The sequence below is a fragment of the Crocuta crocuta genome, unplaced genomic scaffold (assembly GCF_008692635.1).
Source record: "Crocuta crocuta isolate KB4526 unplaced genomic scaffold, BGI_CrCroc_1.0 scaffold124, whole genome shotgun sequence".
Classification (NCBI taxonomy): domain Eukaryota; kingdom Metazoa; phylum Chordata; class Mammalia; order Carnivora; family Hyaenidae; genus Crocuta; species Crocuta crocuta.
Window position 1 is genome coordinate 1,686,185 of NW_027551573.1, and position 15,025 is coordinate 1,701,209.

At 55.1% G+C, this 15,025-nt stretch overlaps 1 protein-coding gene across 1 annotated transcript in view; it reads left to right on the top strand.

Moving 5' to 3' along the window:
* The window catches only part of CNGB1 (cyclic nucleotide gated channel subunit beta 1), a 72,181-nt gene that overhangs the window by 3,391 nt on the left and 53,765 nt on the right, over positions 1-15,025 (top strand). The window contains exons 2-12 of the mRNA XM_077751247.1: positions 4,771-4,946; positions 6,938-6,992; positions 7,290-7,362; positions 8,193-8,337; positions 8,436-8,466; positions 8,650-8,686; positions 10,323-10,398; positions 10,686-10,725; positions 11,092-11,275; positions 12,602-12,677; positions 14,209-14,245. Coding sequence (XP_077607373.1) covers positions 4,779-4,946; positions 6,938-6,992; positions 7,290-7,362; positions 8,193-8,337; positions 8,436-8,466; positions 8,650-8,686; positions 10,323-10,398; positions 10,686-10,725; positions 11,092-11,275; positions 12,602-12,677; positions 14,209-14,245 — 922 coding nt within the window. The 5' untranslated portion in view covers positions 4,771-4,778. The remainder of the gene's footprint in view (positions 1-4,770; positions 4,947-6,937; positions 6,993-7,289; positions 7,363-8,192; positions 8,338-8,435; positions 8,467-8,649; positions 8,687-10,322; positions 10,399-10,685; positions 10,726-11,091; positions 11,276-12,601; positions 12,678-14,208; positions 14,246-15,025) is intronic.

Here is a 15,025-nt window from a genome sequence, read left to right on the forward strand (position 1 = left end):
CGTAAGAGGGAGCCGCTCTCTGGCTGCATAACGTCACCACACCACCTCTGCTTTTCTTCTTCCTCTTACTACCTATGAGTGCAGTCATGGACAAGATAGGCTCATTTTGCACCTTTTGAACTTTGTATGTATGGATCGTTGGGGTCTTTTGAGCCTGGCTTCTTTCCCTCCATATATATGCACATGCGGGTCATCCACACTGGTGTGTGGCCGAAGTTTGTTCGTTTTCCTCGCCCTAGAACCCCTTACTCTTCCCCCAGGCACATCTGGCTTTGCCCACCCCCCAGAGGCTCTGCTGCCTCCAGGTTGCTCAGCCCAGGGAGGGGGGCACAGACCAAGCCTCACTCATGCAGGGTCCCATGCGATCACTCCTCCTCCAGTGCCTCACTCCCCTGGGCCTGCAGCGTGCTTGCTTTCTGCTCTTCCATGTGCCAGAGGGTTCCAGGGGCCATCTTTGTCCCCTTCTTTCTTTAGTTGCACTGAATTTCCCAGGGGTCCTGAATCCGTTTTATGGCTTTAAGCAGCATGTACAAGCTGAGCTCATGAGTCCAACATTTCTTTTTTTTTTTTTTAATTTTTAAAGTTGATTTATTTATTTTGAGAGAGACAGAGACAGCATGAGCAGGGGAGAGTCAGAGAGAGCGGGAGAGAGAGAATCCTAAGCAGGTTCTGCACTGTCAGCGCCGAGCCAGATGTGGGGCTTCAACTCTCTGACCTGAGCTGAAACTGAGTGTCAGATGCTTAACCCACCAAACCACCCAGGCGCCCCTAACATATATATCTCCCCAAACTCCAGACACACATATACACATGCACACCCCTCACCACCTACTGCACATTTCTCCTTGGACGTCTCTCAGACATCTTACCAAAGTAGAGTTCATGATTTCTTCTCCTTCCCCACCCCCCCAAACTCTTCCTCCCACCTCCCAGCCCCAGGCTTCCTCTTTTGGGTAAATGGCACCACCTACCACCCAGTTGCCCAAGCTACACCCTCAACACCTCCCTTTTCCTCCCCCTCTTCTTTCTCTCTGCTTCTGCCACCCACCCAGCCCAAGCCTTGTCACCTCTGCATGGGCCTCCATCAAGCTAGAGGCCAGGGTGAATATCACCCATCTCACAGGCCATCTCAAAGGCCGGGCAGAGCTGAAGAGCTTGCTATCCCCAGCCAGGGCCTGGCCAGAGGTGTCACGGCAGGAGCCTTTATCCCCTACAGCCTGGCATATTTACAGAGGACAGGCAGGGACCACTTTGAGCTCTGTCACTGCTGTTGGCCCTCGCGGCAGCAAGAGCATCCTTGCATGCCAGCTACCTTGCCTATCAGAGGCCATGCACAGGGCGCTGGGGGAGGAGTGATCGAATGCGGCCCTGCGTGGGTGAGGCTTGGTCTGTGCTCCCCGCCCGAGGCTGAGCAACCTCAAGGCAGCGGAACCCCTGGGGAGTGGGCGAAGTCAGATGTGCCTGGGGGAAGAGAAAACGGTTCTAGGGTGAGGAAAATGAACAACTTTGGCCACACACCAGTGTGGATGTCCCTCATATGCTTATGTATGGAGGGGAAGAAGCCAGAGGTCACTGGGTCACAGGATGATTTGTCGCTCTGCAGGCTCCTGACCAGTTCACATGCTCACCGCACATCAGCCGCACCCGTGCTGCCCGGCCCCTGTTCAAAACCATCATGGGCTTCCCTGGGCCGTCCACTAAAACCCAAAGTCCTTACCGTGGCTTATGGGCCGTACGTGATCCGTCCTGGCCAACCTCGACTTCATCTCCCAACGCTCTCCCTCACACCCTCTAAGTCCCTGGCCCCCTCCCTGTTCATCGGGTGCCTCCAGGCTCATTCCGGCCTCAGGACCTTTACCCTTGCAGTGTCTTCTGTCTGGAACACGGTCCATTCAGCTCTTGCTTTTCCTGTCTCGAGTCAAATCTCCCTTCTTCATGGAGGCCTGCCTGCCTTCCTCCCACTGCCACTCACGTGTGCACGCTGCTGGGTACAGAGGAGGAGCTCAGGCGATGGTGTGGACGACAAAGTCCCCATCCCTTGCTGGTCACCCCTCTACTGTACTCCCGCCCAGTTCTTGTCACCTCACTGATCCCCTCTTCACTGGGCCTCTGTCCCTCTCTCCCCCAAGATCTCTGTGTCCCCACTAGGGCTGGACCTCAGTTCGGGGGCCAGCTCCCACACAGTCAGCCATCCCTCAGTCCTTGGATTCTTCCTAAAAACCCAGCCCTGGGACCACGGCCGACTGGGCAGAGCCCAAGGCAGGGGCTACTGAGGTCCTGCCCAAGCTGCAGAAGCCTGGGCCAGAGAGACTGCGTGAGTCCTGGGCCTGGAGCTGGAGGGCTGGGTGTGCCTCCTGCCACTGCTGACTGAGAGCTCACAAGCCTCTGCCACCTAGAGTCTTCCAGGATCACACGGGGACATCAAGCTGTTATTCTTCCACCGGCCACCCTCTGGCTTGGTCAAGGTATATGACAAACTGGGCCCCTGGAACCTGGTGACTCATGGGGCCCCAACCAGGGCCATGTGGGGCTCCTTCCCTGGACCTAGATTCCTGCTGGCCCCTGGAGGGTTGCTGCCGGCTGCCTGGGCCTGGAGTGCCTGTCTTCTACCGCCACCTCCCCTCCCCTGTTCGGCCTCTGCTAATCCTTTGCACACGGCGCTGCAGCTGCCAATTAATCCCCCCTGGGTCTGAGAGACCGGCCACAAGTGTCAGGGAGAAGGCAATTCCTGGCTGGTGGTCAGCATCTGAGCAGGTAACTCGGGATGAGGTGGTAGCTGGGTGGGGCCCTGGTGGGACCCCCATGCTCTCCTTCTAGCAAGGCATCTAGTCTTGGAGAATAGGGAGGGGAGGAAAACTGGGGCTTCGCAATCCGCCTGTGGGGCTCAAACCATAGTGACTCTTGGAGGCAGCTTATGACATGCAGATTCTAGGTCCTGCAAAAGGCTTAGAGGGGCCTAGGAATCTGTATTTTCACCAGCCTCCCAGAAGATACAGAAGAGCTGGTGATCCCAGCATCCTCCGAGGTCCCCCTGCCCGCCTTAGCCTCCCTTGTCCGTGTGTAATCAGCAGGGCCACACAAATATTTCCATCCTGGAGAAGATGACTGGGTCTGAGGGAAGAAGAAAAATTGGGAGTGGGGAAGGCTTCCCTAGTCTTTCCCAGAAAGTTCAGAAACAAACTGGGAAAAGGTTTGCAGGACTGGCCTGCAGAGCCAACCCTGGGCAAATGTCAACAGCACTGGAGGTGGGTGTGAGACACCTGGAGCCCAGAGGACCTGAATGTGACTCAGCTTGGCTGCTTACCAGCAGGGTCACTTCGGGCAAGTCTATTCCTCTCTCCGTGCCTCTGTTTCCTGAGCTCTAAAGTGGTAACAATTATTTTCCTGAGGCTGGTGGCAGACGGGGAGAAGGATGAATGTGATCAAGGGTGGAAGACACCTTAGCTCGGTTTTGCCTCATGGGGCTGGCTGGGGTGGGCAGAATCCGCCAGCTGAAACATATGGCCTTGGGCTCTACCAGCCTTGGAAATCGCTGTGTCTGTGTTCCCCACCCCACAAGGCAATGGAAGGCCAGAGGGGTTCACCTCTGGCTCCGGTTCACCTTTTCGGAGGCTGAGTCAAGGATCTGATTTCCCACCTGGAGCTCTCTGCTCTCGCCTGGACAGCTGGGTGCTGAGGCCAGAGTGGTGGCAGAAGTCACGGCTGTGAACATCGGGCAGGAGGCACAGCCAAGGGGCTGTGGGGAAAGGGCACTGGGGCATGGATCCCGGGCCCTGTGCCTGTCCTTTCCAGCCTGGGGCCAGCGTCCCTAGCAGAGGAGGGACAGAGAAGCACTCTATCATGCTGGGCATCCCCCCAGAAGGGCCCTTTCAAGGGTGGAAGTTTGCACATACTGACCTGTGTGGCAGCCGCTGGGCCAGGCTGCCATGCAGGGATTTAGTCATAAGGGCTGAGGCCTCCCATTCCCAGAAGATACATGTTGCCAGAAACTATACCCCTAGAAGGTTAGGCTGAAATATCACAGTAAATCTTGAAAAAGGGACTTAGTTGTAGTTTTATCTTAAAATTGTTTAAGTCATGAGAACAGGTTGATTTTTATGTTAAAACATTTTCTGTTCATATACTATTGACAATGTATTTTTAAAAATTCATGTTGGGATCATGCTGAATGTGATATTTCTACAATTAGTGTTCTTGTTTGACACCAGATAATAGTCATAGCCATTTATTAAGTGCTCAGAGTGTGCGCGCCATGTTCTCACCAGGTTATCTTAGCCTCACAATGATTTCCGCGGGATAGGTACTGTAACATCCCCATTTTACAGACAAGCAAAACTGAGGCACAGAGAGTTTAACTGATTTGGTCATTCCTGGAGTCCTGAGCATGAACATCTTTCCATATTCGTTCAAACAGACCCACCTTTTTCATGGCTTCCAGAGTATTCCGTTATTGGATGTATTGTAATTTATTTAATTAATATGTAATTTATTTAGTTCACTCTTACAGGTGAACATTTAGGAACTTTCTAATAACCAGGTTCCTACTGGCAAATATTTGGGTGTTTTTCATCTTTTTTATAACACTGTTGTGACCAAGCTCTTTATACACATGTTTTTGGCCTGAGTATCTCTATCAGAAGGCAAATTGGCAAAGATGTTTTTAAAGATGAATGAGAGAAGGGGGGTATGTGTGACCCACAAAAGTGGCCCCCAAATGCTGGGAGCAGCAGTGGGCACTCTGGGGAGGCCTAAGGACTCTGTCTTCTACAGGCACCAGGATGTGGAGCTGGGTCCAGAAAGTGCTGCCTCAGCCCCCGGGGCCCCCTCAGAAGACCAAGATGGAGGAGGAGGAGGAGGGGGCAGAACCAGAACCGGAGGTGGAGCTGGAACCAGAGCCAGAGCCTAAAACAGCCCCCAAGGAGGCCGAGCTAGAGGACAAGTCCCTGGTAAGAGGCTGAGGCTGAGGAGGCCATACTAGCCTTGTGGCTCTGGGAGTTCCCAGCTTGGGTCAGCTGCCGCCCCCAGGGACCTTCGAGGGGACTCGAGTGCATCCAAACCTGCCAGTTCTACATCCCATCCATTCAGGAGCCTGATGACAACTAGTTCAGAAGTTCAATTAAAAAGATTTGATTTAGTTCCTAATGGATGCCAGGCCTCTGCCCTGTGCTGGGAGCGTAATGATGAGTAAGGCATTGCCCCAGGGGTCAGCAGACAAGTACCAGCCAGGTCATCCTACCAGGACACAGAGGTGACGAGAAAATTCAGGGAGCTCCAACACTGGGCTCAGATCTTCCCTCCCAGGGGGACCAAACAAGCATATCACACGGAAGTATGGGAGCTCAGAGGAGGGAGAGAAGCATCTTAACTCTGGAGAGTGGAAGCTGGTGGGGCTTGCTCCTAGACACAGAGGGCGGGCCCGCATGGGACTGGAGATGGTGAGCTGGGGCCTATCTCTTGGAGGAAGGGCTGGTCCTGGGCAGCCCGGGTATGTTCAGGAGATAGTGACCACCCCGGTAGAGAATTTGTGTGCATATGTGTTTGTGTGTGCACACATGTATGTACACACATGTGCATGCCCTGTGTCCTTAATGGTATGTCTGTGCATACATATGCATTAGCAAATTTTGTGCGTGCACACACACATATTTACATGTATTTTTATGCACGCGTGTACACATATATGTACACATTTATGTCACATGCAGTGTGTCTGTAGTGCATGTAAGGCATGCTGTCAGTGTATGAGTGTGTCCATGGATATATTTCTGAGTTTGTGAATGTATTCATGTGTTTGTGTATGCTCGTTTATGTTTCTGTGCATGTATGTGTGTGAACACATTTGTGTGTAGCCGCATGTTTGTATACATACATGTTTATACACATGCATGTGCATGCATGTGTATGTGTGTTCAGCTGCAGAACTTTGTGTGTATGTATGTATGTGTATGCACACACATGTGTGTATGTTCATCTATGTGTGTATTTGATTGTGTGTTGATATACATATGAAATGATGTATTCGTGAGTACATTACTGTGTCAGTGCATGTGTGTGTGTGCAGATGCCTAGGCTTATGTAACTGAGCATATATATGTGCATGTGTGTACACATGAGTATTTGTGTCTGTGTATGTATGCAAATGTGTGTGTGTATGCACACGTTTGGGTGTCTGTGTCTGTACACTTGCATATGTGCATGTCTGCACGCATGCACATGTATATATGAAAATGTCTGCATGTGCCTCTAAGCACATGCATGTGTATTGGGGCATGCATGCACATTCAAATGTATACGCACAGCACATGTGCTTTGTGTCCTGCACACACACATGCATGTGTGAGCAGATACACTTATTTTCATGTCTGTGCATGTGTATGCACACACCTCTGTTACTGCATGTGTACACATGTGTGTTCATGTATGCATGCATCTAACTGCACATATGTGGACATTTATGTGACCCATACGTTTAGGTGTATGAGTGTGTGCGTGTGTGTGTCTGTACATGCACATATGTGCGCACAGCACTAGGAGCTGCAGCTGCAGAGGCAGGGGAATGGCAGATTTGGCCCAGAGGAGAGGGAGAGCTCTGGCGGGGGGTGGGGGGATAGGTGTGCGGGTCCTCTCACCTCCCTCTCCAAACTCTCTTCAGTTTGCCTGAAGGCTTTATAACTGTCTCCCTTGTTCCTCCCTGTTCTCAGGCCACTGGAGTGGGGCAGCTTCCTGGGGGAGGTGAAAGGCTTGGGGCTACCTTGGTAGGGGGGCACCCTGGACGTGGGACCCCTGGGGTTGTGAGGGCGGAAGCGTCCCAAGTAGAAGGTGAAGCTGCTGGGATTTACAGGGACAATTGTAAGAACAGAGCGGTTTGGTCCTGTGGGGTAGGGGTTCCTTAGTGCGTGAACCCTGAAGGCTTACTTGTCCTGTTCGATCCTTGCAGCCACTGGAGGAGCCATCCAGGGAGGAAGTGGCTGCAGCTGAGCCAGCCCCTCAGGGTAAGTGCTGGAAGCCCAGGCTGGCAAGACCAGCAGCAAGGAGGAAAGTATATTCTCTCTCAGGGCCTTGCAGGGTTCATAGGCCAGCAGGCCCATTTCACAGATGAAAAAACTGAGGCTCAGACAAGTTGAGTACCAGGTTCCTGGGGACTTTTTAGCTGTGCTGAGCTAGAACCCTGGGCTTCTGACTCCTTTGGGGTTCTCTTTCCTCTACCTCTGACTTGACCTCCCTCACAGGGTAGACCTCCCTAGGTACTCTGAGGCTCCAGATCTAAAGTATGGGGGATTCTTTTCCAGAAACTCAGGAGGCTGCCCCTACGTCACCCACATCCCTCCAGGCCCAGGTCGCTGTGGTTCCCGAAGTGAACAGGTACCACACCACCATCCCCTCTCCTCGGGGCCAGCCCCCACCTCCAAAAAAACCTAGGGAGCCACTTGGGGGTGGGGACCGACACTGTCTCAGGTCTCCAGTTATTTGCTGGCAACTGCCCAGAACATCTTGGGAACTGGCTGAAGAGAACCTCAAGCAGAAGGCAGGGATTTCCTGGGCCAAATGGGCAATGTGACCAAGAGAAACGGAGACTAGGGGCCGGGCATTCTCAATGCTTGGGTGAAATGCAGATCCAGTGTGGCCAGGGCTTCTGATTTTTTTCAGTGAAGCTAGAAATCCAGACTTTTGTGTAAAATCTCCAAGTTGGCTCATTTTAGCCCGTTAGAGCTTATCCAGTGAGCGTATCTGTATGTGGTCGGCGGGGAGTGGGGGGCGGCAGGCTAGCCTATGGCAGTGAGTCTGCAACCCTCATATTTAGGCTGCCCAACCTCAGCCACAAGGAAAAGGCCCCACAGGAAACCCTCAACCCTTCTGACCCTTCTGGAGCACAGGACGTGCCAAGTGTAGGATGGGACCCCCTGGAGCCAGGCTAAGGGGAAAGCAGGATAATAGATCTTGGCTGCTTTGGACCAAGCATCTGTTGGGGGTGGACTCAGGATGGTACTGCGCATACCCGGCCTCATCAAGGTCTGGTGTCCGCCATTTTCCAGAGTTGGATGCAAGCCTTGGGGGAAGGTGACATATCTGAAGACTCACTGGGGAGATAGACATTTGGGATTCAACCCGAGTTCTTTAGGACACTAGAGAGTGCCACTCGGATCAGGGAGGGGCTGGGGACCTGAGGGCAAACTGGGATCTTTGTCCCTCAGCACTCCCAGCGGCTGGGTGCTGACCTGGTTCAAGAAAGGCATGGAGAAAGTTGTCCCACAGCCCGTCCTCAGCAGCGGGCCAGCCCAGACCACTGCTGCTGGCTCGGAGGGCCCCGCTCAGGTACTTGAGGGGGTGGGAGCTGAGGTGGGTTTGGTGGGGAAGGGCAGGGTGGGAGGCCATTGTGTCTGGGTTCTCTGTCCTCACCTGTCTGTCTGTCTGTCTGTCCGTCCTGCCTGCCACAGGTCCCTGGGCAATGCAGCAACGCGGGCTCAGGTAAGGCCAGGAGGCAGGATGGCTTTTTGGGGGTGGGACTAGGACCTTGCCCCTGCGGAGAGCTCACAGGCTGGGGACTCTCATCTGCCTGGCTCTGGATTCCAACCCCGTTTGAGTGAGGCTCACCGGCAGAGGGGGTCTGGGCAGGCCGCTTGCCGCTGACCACCTTCCTTTCTTCTGCAGATGGACTCACTGTGGCCCCTGGGGCCCAGGACACTGGGTAAGTCCCCATTCTTGAGCGCTGGTTTGGCCCCCGAGCCTCATCTGTAGTGTGTGTGGTTGGGGGGAGCTGTGTGACCAAAGCAGGAACAGGTCCATCATCACCTCCATGTGTGACCTTGAAATTGCCTCTCATCTCTTCCGGACCTCACTTTTCTCATCCTTACAATGGAGCCAAAGGGCCCTATGCGTCCTGTGTTTTGTTGTGCTGATTTCTGGGAGAGCCCCAGGTGGGAGGCCATGGGGAGAAGGCATGGATGAGCTCCTCATAGTTGGGCTCGTGTATGTGGGCATTGTATGGGGCCCAGGGGCAGGGCTGGGGCCACTGTGGGGGACATAGGGGCCCCTAGGTTGGCCTCGCAGTTGGTAATAGCTTCAAACTTCTCTGACTTGACCCAGATGGGTGGCTGTCTTGTTTTAAGGGTGGGTGCGGCCTATGGCAAACAGGGGAGCCCACATCCTTCTCTAGAAGGGCCCCACTCAGCTCCCATAGTCTCTGCCTAGCAGAAGTTCAGGCCCAGTTTGGCCAGATTCTCCAGGTTTTTAGGAAAAGCTAGAAATTTAGGGTTTTGTGTAATCCTTAAATTTTAGAGACAGAGCATGAGCAGGGGAGGGGCAGAGAGAGGGAGACGCAGAATCTGAAACAGGCTCTAGGCTCTGAGCTGTCAGCACAGAACCTGATGTGGGGCTCGAACCCACGAACCATGAGATCATGACCTGAGCTGAAGTTGGATGCTCAACCAACTGAGCCACCCAGGCGCCCCAAGACTGCTGGGTTCTTGAGTGCAGGGACTTGTATCTCGTCACTGCTGAACCTGGTGCCTGGCACGGGGCCTGCCATAAGGAGGGGACGCAGCACAGAGGGGATGAATGAATGAATGTGTGTGATTGCACACATTAATTCATCCATCCATCCATTCATTGTTCCAGTCACGGTCATCTATTTCTTTTTGTCCCCTGGAAGCTGCCCAGATCAGGGATCCCCAGGGCCACTTGACTGACTCATGAGATCCGTGAGGCAATTCAGGATGAAGTCCCCCAGAGGACTTGCCAGCTTTCTTTTGGGGCAATACCTGGGGGGATGGGATCCCCTGTGAACATGGGTTTCCCCAGCAGAGGGAGGGGCTGCCTGGAGGCCAGTTGGATCTGGGACCCATTTACCCCAGGGCAGTTATGTAATTTGCAGGGCCCAGCGCAAAATGAAAATGCAGGACTCCTTTAAAAAATCACTAAGAGTTTAAGATTGTGACAACAGCATTAATACCAAAAGCGGGCCCTTCTACGTATGGGGCCCTGTGTGACTGCACCACTCACAGACCCACGAAGCCAGACCTATCTGTCCCAGGCACAGGGAGTCCCCCATGCTGCATTTATGTCCCCAGGCAGCTCCTATTTTTCACCGCTGTCCAGGTGCCCAAGGCAGGGCCTGTTGTTCTAGGCCTGGTGCAGCCATGGGTAGAATTTGGGGCTGGCAGAAGTTGCCCCGCTACCAGAGACCCTTCTAGAGTATTCAGTACAAGGTCCCCACTGTGCAGAATGGGACCAGAGGTGAGGAAGGGCTGGTCGAAGCCTGGGATTCCCATAGACGTTCAGGTCAGGGTACTTGGTTTCTCCACTGACCCCTGTCCCCTTTGCAGGCCTGGACCTCGGCTGCTCAAGTGGCTTGAGCAGAATCTGGAGAAAGTGCTGCCTCAGCCCCCCCAAATCTCCAGGGTAAGTGGAGGAAAAGGAGGAGCAGGCAGACGACCACCTGGGAGGGTTTCTGGGGCCCCAAGAAGGACATATGTGGTCCAGCAGGCTGTCCCCACCCCCTGGGACATGCAGAGGGGGTGCTGTCCTCCCTGGAGGCTTCTTCTTGATGGAGAGGAGTGACTGCAAACAGCTAGGGGATTCATGGGGAGGGAGGGAGCCCCTGCTGCCTGCCCCGGGCACCACTGGCCAGGGAGGGAATGCTGAGGGCTTGCTTTGCTCCGTGCCCTCACTCCCTGTCTCTGATCTAGGACCTGGAAGATGAGCCTGCAGATGCTGCCTTGGGCCCAGGTACAGGGAGGGGACCAGGGAAGGGCTGCCGGGCATGGCCATGGGTTGGGCTGGGGCTGCCACTGGGGCCCGAGGGATCCTGGAGGAGGACCTTAGCCCTCATCCAGGCTCGGGAGGGGTTCAGGACTTGTGGGGTAGGGCTGTTGTGGTGGGCCCTGGAACCCCTCCCCAGTCTAGGCTGGGAAGCCAGGGGCATGGAACTGCCCCGTGAGGTCTTGGACAAGTCCCTGGAGCTTCCCAGGCCTCAGTGTCATGTCTGCCTGATGAGAGGAGTCGTTGGAGTGGTCCCAAAGGGCTCCTTACTCAGTCATGCGGGTCCCCTGTGCCCGTGAGGGGTTGCATGGAGCTCTGCTTTGTCATCTCTAGACTCGTGCTCTCCCTGCTGCTTAGAGCCCCCAGGACCCCCTTTGGAAAGGGAGCCCATGCTGCAGGCCCCGGAGAGCCCCCCCATGCCCACTGCTGGCCCCCCGGAGCCCAAGGAGGAGCCATCTTCAGAGCCCCAGCCTACCTTTCAGGATTCCTCCCTGCCACCCCCTGGGGACACTGCCAGGTGAGCCCCCCAAATGTCATGCCTTCCATGGAGAGCAGGATCAGTGCTTTGCCTCAGCCCAACACCCAACACTTCACCAAACTAGTTGTTGTTGTTCTTTGTTGTTTGTTGTTGTTTGAGAGAGAGAGAGAGAGAAAGAGAGTGTGAGTAGGGGAGAGGAGCAGAGGAAGAGAGAGACAGTATCTTAGTCTCCATGCTCATGAGGCACACAGCCCAGCACAGGGCTTGATCCCATGACCCCGGGATCATGACCTTAGCTGAAATCAGGAGTCAGACGCTCAACCGACTGAGCCACCCAAGCACCCCCAAACTAGTTTTTTAAATTATAAAAGTAACTCATGCAGGGGCATCTGGGTGGCTCAGTTGGTTAAATGTACGACTTCGGCTCAGGTCACGATCACACGGTTTGTGGGTTCGAGCTCCCCATCGGGTTCTGTGCTGACAGCTAGCTCAGAGCCTGGAGCCTGTTTCAGATTCTGTGTGTCTCCTTCTCTCTCTGCCCCTCCCCCACTCGTGCTCTGTCTCTCTGTCTCAAAAATTAAAAAAAAGTAACCCATGCACTGGGCAGAAAATTTAAAGGGGTTTCCAGGACCCTGGTGCCTGGGTGACTCAGTCTGTTAAGCGGCTCTGGTCATGCTCTTGTCTGTGGGTTCGATCCCTGTGTCAGGCTCTGTGCTGAAGACTGGGAGCCTGGGGCCTTCTTCAGATTCTGTGTCTCCCTCTCTCTCTGTCCCTCCCTTGCTTGCGTCTGTCTGTCTGTCTCAAAAATATATAAAGATTAAAAAATTAAAGACAAAATATACGCAAAAAGTGTATCTTAGGGGTGGTTTTATCTGGATAGATCTGCTCCATTCTGCATATAGAGTGCTGCAGAGTATTATGTGGTGGTACCAGCTTTTATGTAGCCATTTGCTGGGCACTTAGCCTTATTTCCACTCTTTCGCTGCAATCAGTGGCTTGTACGGGCATCATTTCACTCACGTGCAAGTAAATCTGTAGGGCAAATCTGAGAACCTGGCATCGCTGAGCCAAAGGCTGCATGCATTTAAAATCGGGATATGTGTTGCCAAATTCTCCTGCCCTGGCAGTGTGTAAGAAACCTGCATGCACTTCCGGAGAGGAGTGGGGGTGGGTGGATGCTGAGCAACCTGCTGGGGTCTGAGGCATACCCAGAGGGAGGGGGGCAACCGTCTTTGGGGCTAGAGACCTGGGTTTTGGCCTGCCTTCCGGTGGGCTTGCTGTCTGCCTTGGGCGGGACCGGAGTCTGGTCTCAGTTTCCCCGTGAGCCCCACCACTTAGACATAGCCTGGTCTCTCTCACTTGCAGGTTGATGGCTTGGCTCTTGCACCGGCTGGAGATGGCCCTGCCGCAGCCGGTGCTCCACGGGAAGGCTGGCGAACAGGTCTGTGCTGGGCTGGGGGAGGGAGGCCCTAAGGAGTGGTGGGAGGGGCCTTGCTGAGGCCTGGACTGAGGGCCTGGGGGCGGAGCTCAGGCGCGGATCCAGGTCCGGGGGCGGGGCACGCAGGCACCGGGGCACAGAAGGCACAGCCTGCGGTGAGGGTACGGGGACGCAGCCTGCCTGTCTGCTCACGTTTATACCGCACACTTTCTCTGACGGGCTGCGGCCGCGGGGCTGAGAAGTGCTGGCCCAGCCGTGCCAACCAGGAGGCCACAATCAGTGGGGAAGGTGCTTCCATGGAGGGAGCGGAGGGAATGTGGGATGCAGAGGAGGAGCCGACCCTCCCCAGCATGAAGGACGGCTTTCTGGTGGAGGTGGCTCGCAAGCTGAAACCTGAGGGTGAGGTAGGATGTGGGTGGTGTAGGAAGAGCCCTTCAGGCAGAGGATCAGCATATGCAAAGGACCGGGGACCAGAGAGGCCAGGAATGTTCTGGAAAGAAGTGGGGCTTGGGGCTTGCAGGAAACCAGAGAGCCCTGTGTGCATTTCTGAGAACCTAGGACTCCACCGTGGGTGGGTGGGTGGAGAGAGCAAGGCCTCCCGTCACCTCTTCCTCCCCCTCTCCAAGAACCTGGCACCGGGCCCTTCTCTCTTGGGGACAATTGTATATCTTTTTTTTTTTAAGTTTTATTTGTTGATTTAAAAAAATGTTTTATTTATTTTGAGAGAGAGAGCGAGCACTTGTGTGGGAGAGGGAGAGGGAGAGGAAAAGACAAACTCCCAAGCAAGTTCCATGATGTCAGCACAGAGCCTGACATGGAGCTCCATCCCATGAACCGTGAGATCATGACCTGAGTGGAGATCAAGAGCAAGTGTCAGGTGGCTTAAGTGACTGAGCCACCCAGGCGCCCTGACAATTGTCACCTGGAACTGGAAGGTCGGAGGCCTGGGTTCCAGTCCTGGCTGCAATAGGCAGTGGGCCGGAAACCTCAGGGCCCCCTTTCCCTGCAGGCCGAGCCCTCAGGCTCCGTGTCCGTGTGGCCTCTGCAGTGGCAGAGGAAATGTAGCTTTGGAGTTTTCAAGAGGAGGAAAAGAGCCTTGGTGGCAGGAACATTGTGTCGGTGAAGGTGCCCTCACAGAGAGGAGGGGCCCCTGAGGACGGGGCTGGGGCAGGGGAGGGTGTGCAGTGGGGAGAGCCCTCTCCTGCAGCCGGAGCTCTGAGACAGCCCTCAGGGAAGGCGGGGAGGAGGTTTTCCCTACAGGGAGAGTGGAGGAGAGTGGAGGGTTAGCAGCTCAGGCAGGGGGCCCAGCTGAACTGGGACCAAGTGGTGATCCAGGGAGGACCCTGCCTGAAACACGGGGTGAGCTCTGAGGCAGGAGGGGGGAAGCAGGCCAGAGAGGAGCCGGCAGTCATGGGACCTTCTGCGGGTGTCCTGTAGGGGTGAGGAAAGCCTTCCTGCCCCTGCGTGTGCGGGGGGGAGGGGGTGGAAGCATGGGGGCCGGTGAGGAGGACACGGCGCTCTTCTCCCCATGCAGGAGCCCGATTCCCCTGTGACGTGTGACGTGCAGACCGGTAAGTGACCCCTTAGTGCGTCCTCGTGTGCGTCTCCGGGAGGGTTGCTTGGCCTGTGCGCACAGTGGGGTGGTTCCTGGTCACACCTGAACTTGCGTGGGGGCTGCGTTTGGGGCCTCCTGACCTGGAGCTGAGAGAGCCATGGCCTGCAGGCCTCCCCTCAGGTCAGCCCGGCCGGGTGGCCAGAGCCTGGCCCAGGGACACATGGTGGCCGGAGGCCCCTTCTGGGACCTGGGGAGAGACGTGGTGGGGGACCCGGCTTGCCTTCCAGTTTCTCCCCAGAGAAAACAGTTCTGAGGCTAAGTCGGATGGACCCTCTTTCTCTGCAACACCTAGAGAGTGCTCCCACGACCCCTGGGCCAGTGGGTTTGGTCAGGCAGAGTCCCCAGTGGAAGGATGAGGGGAGAGGCATGGGGTCTCCTTGGGGGAACTAGATCCCCGAAACTCTAGCTCCATTGAGTCAGGAGGGCTCCCCTTACCTATGGGAGGTGTGTGCTGCCCTTTATCCCAGCCTGGCACCAGTACCGGGGATGGACTGAGGCCAGGAGGGGAAGGCTAGCGTCTAGAATCTGTTGTTCCTTCCTTTCACAGCCTCAGGAAAAGCATGTGGTGTACAGGACATTCATTCATTCATCCATTCATTCACAAAGGTCATGGAAGGCCTGTTATGTACCAGGCCTGTGATAATCCTAGAAGTGAGCAAAGCAGAGTTGAGGGCCAGTGGGTGGTGGCCCACCCGGGACACAGGCCCTCAGAGCACAGTGGGGTCCCCAGGACCCA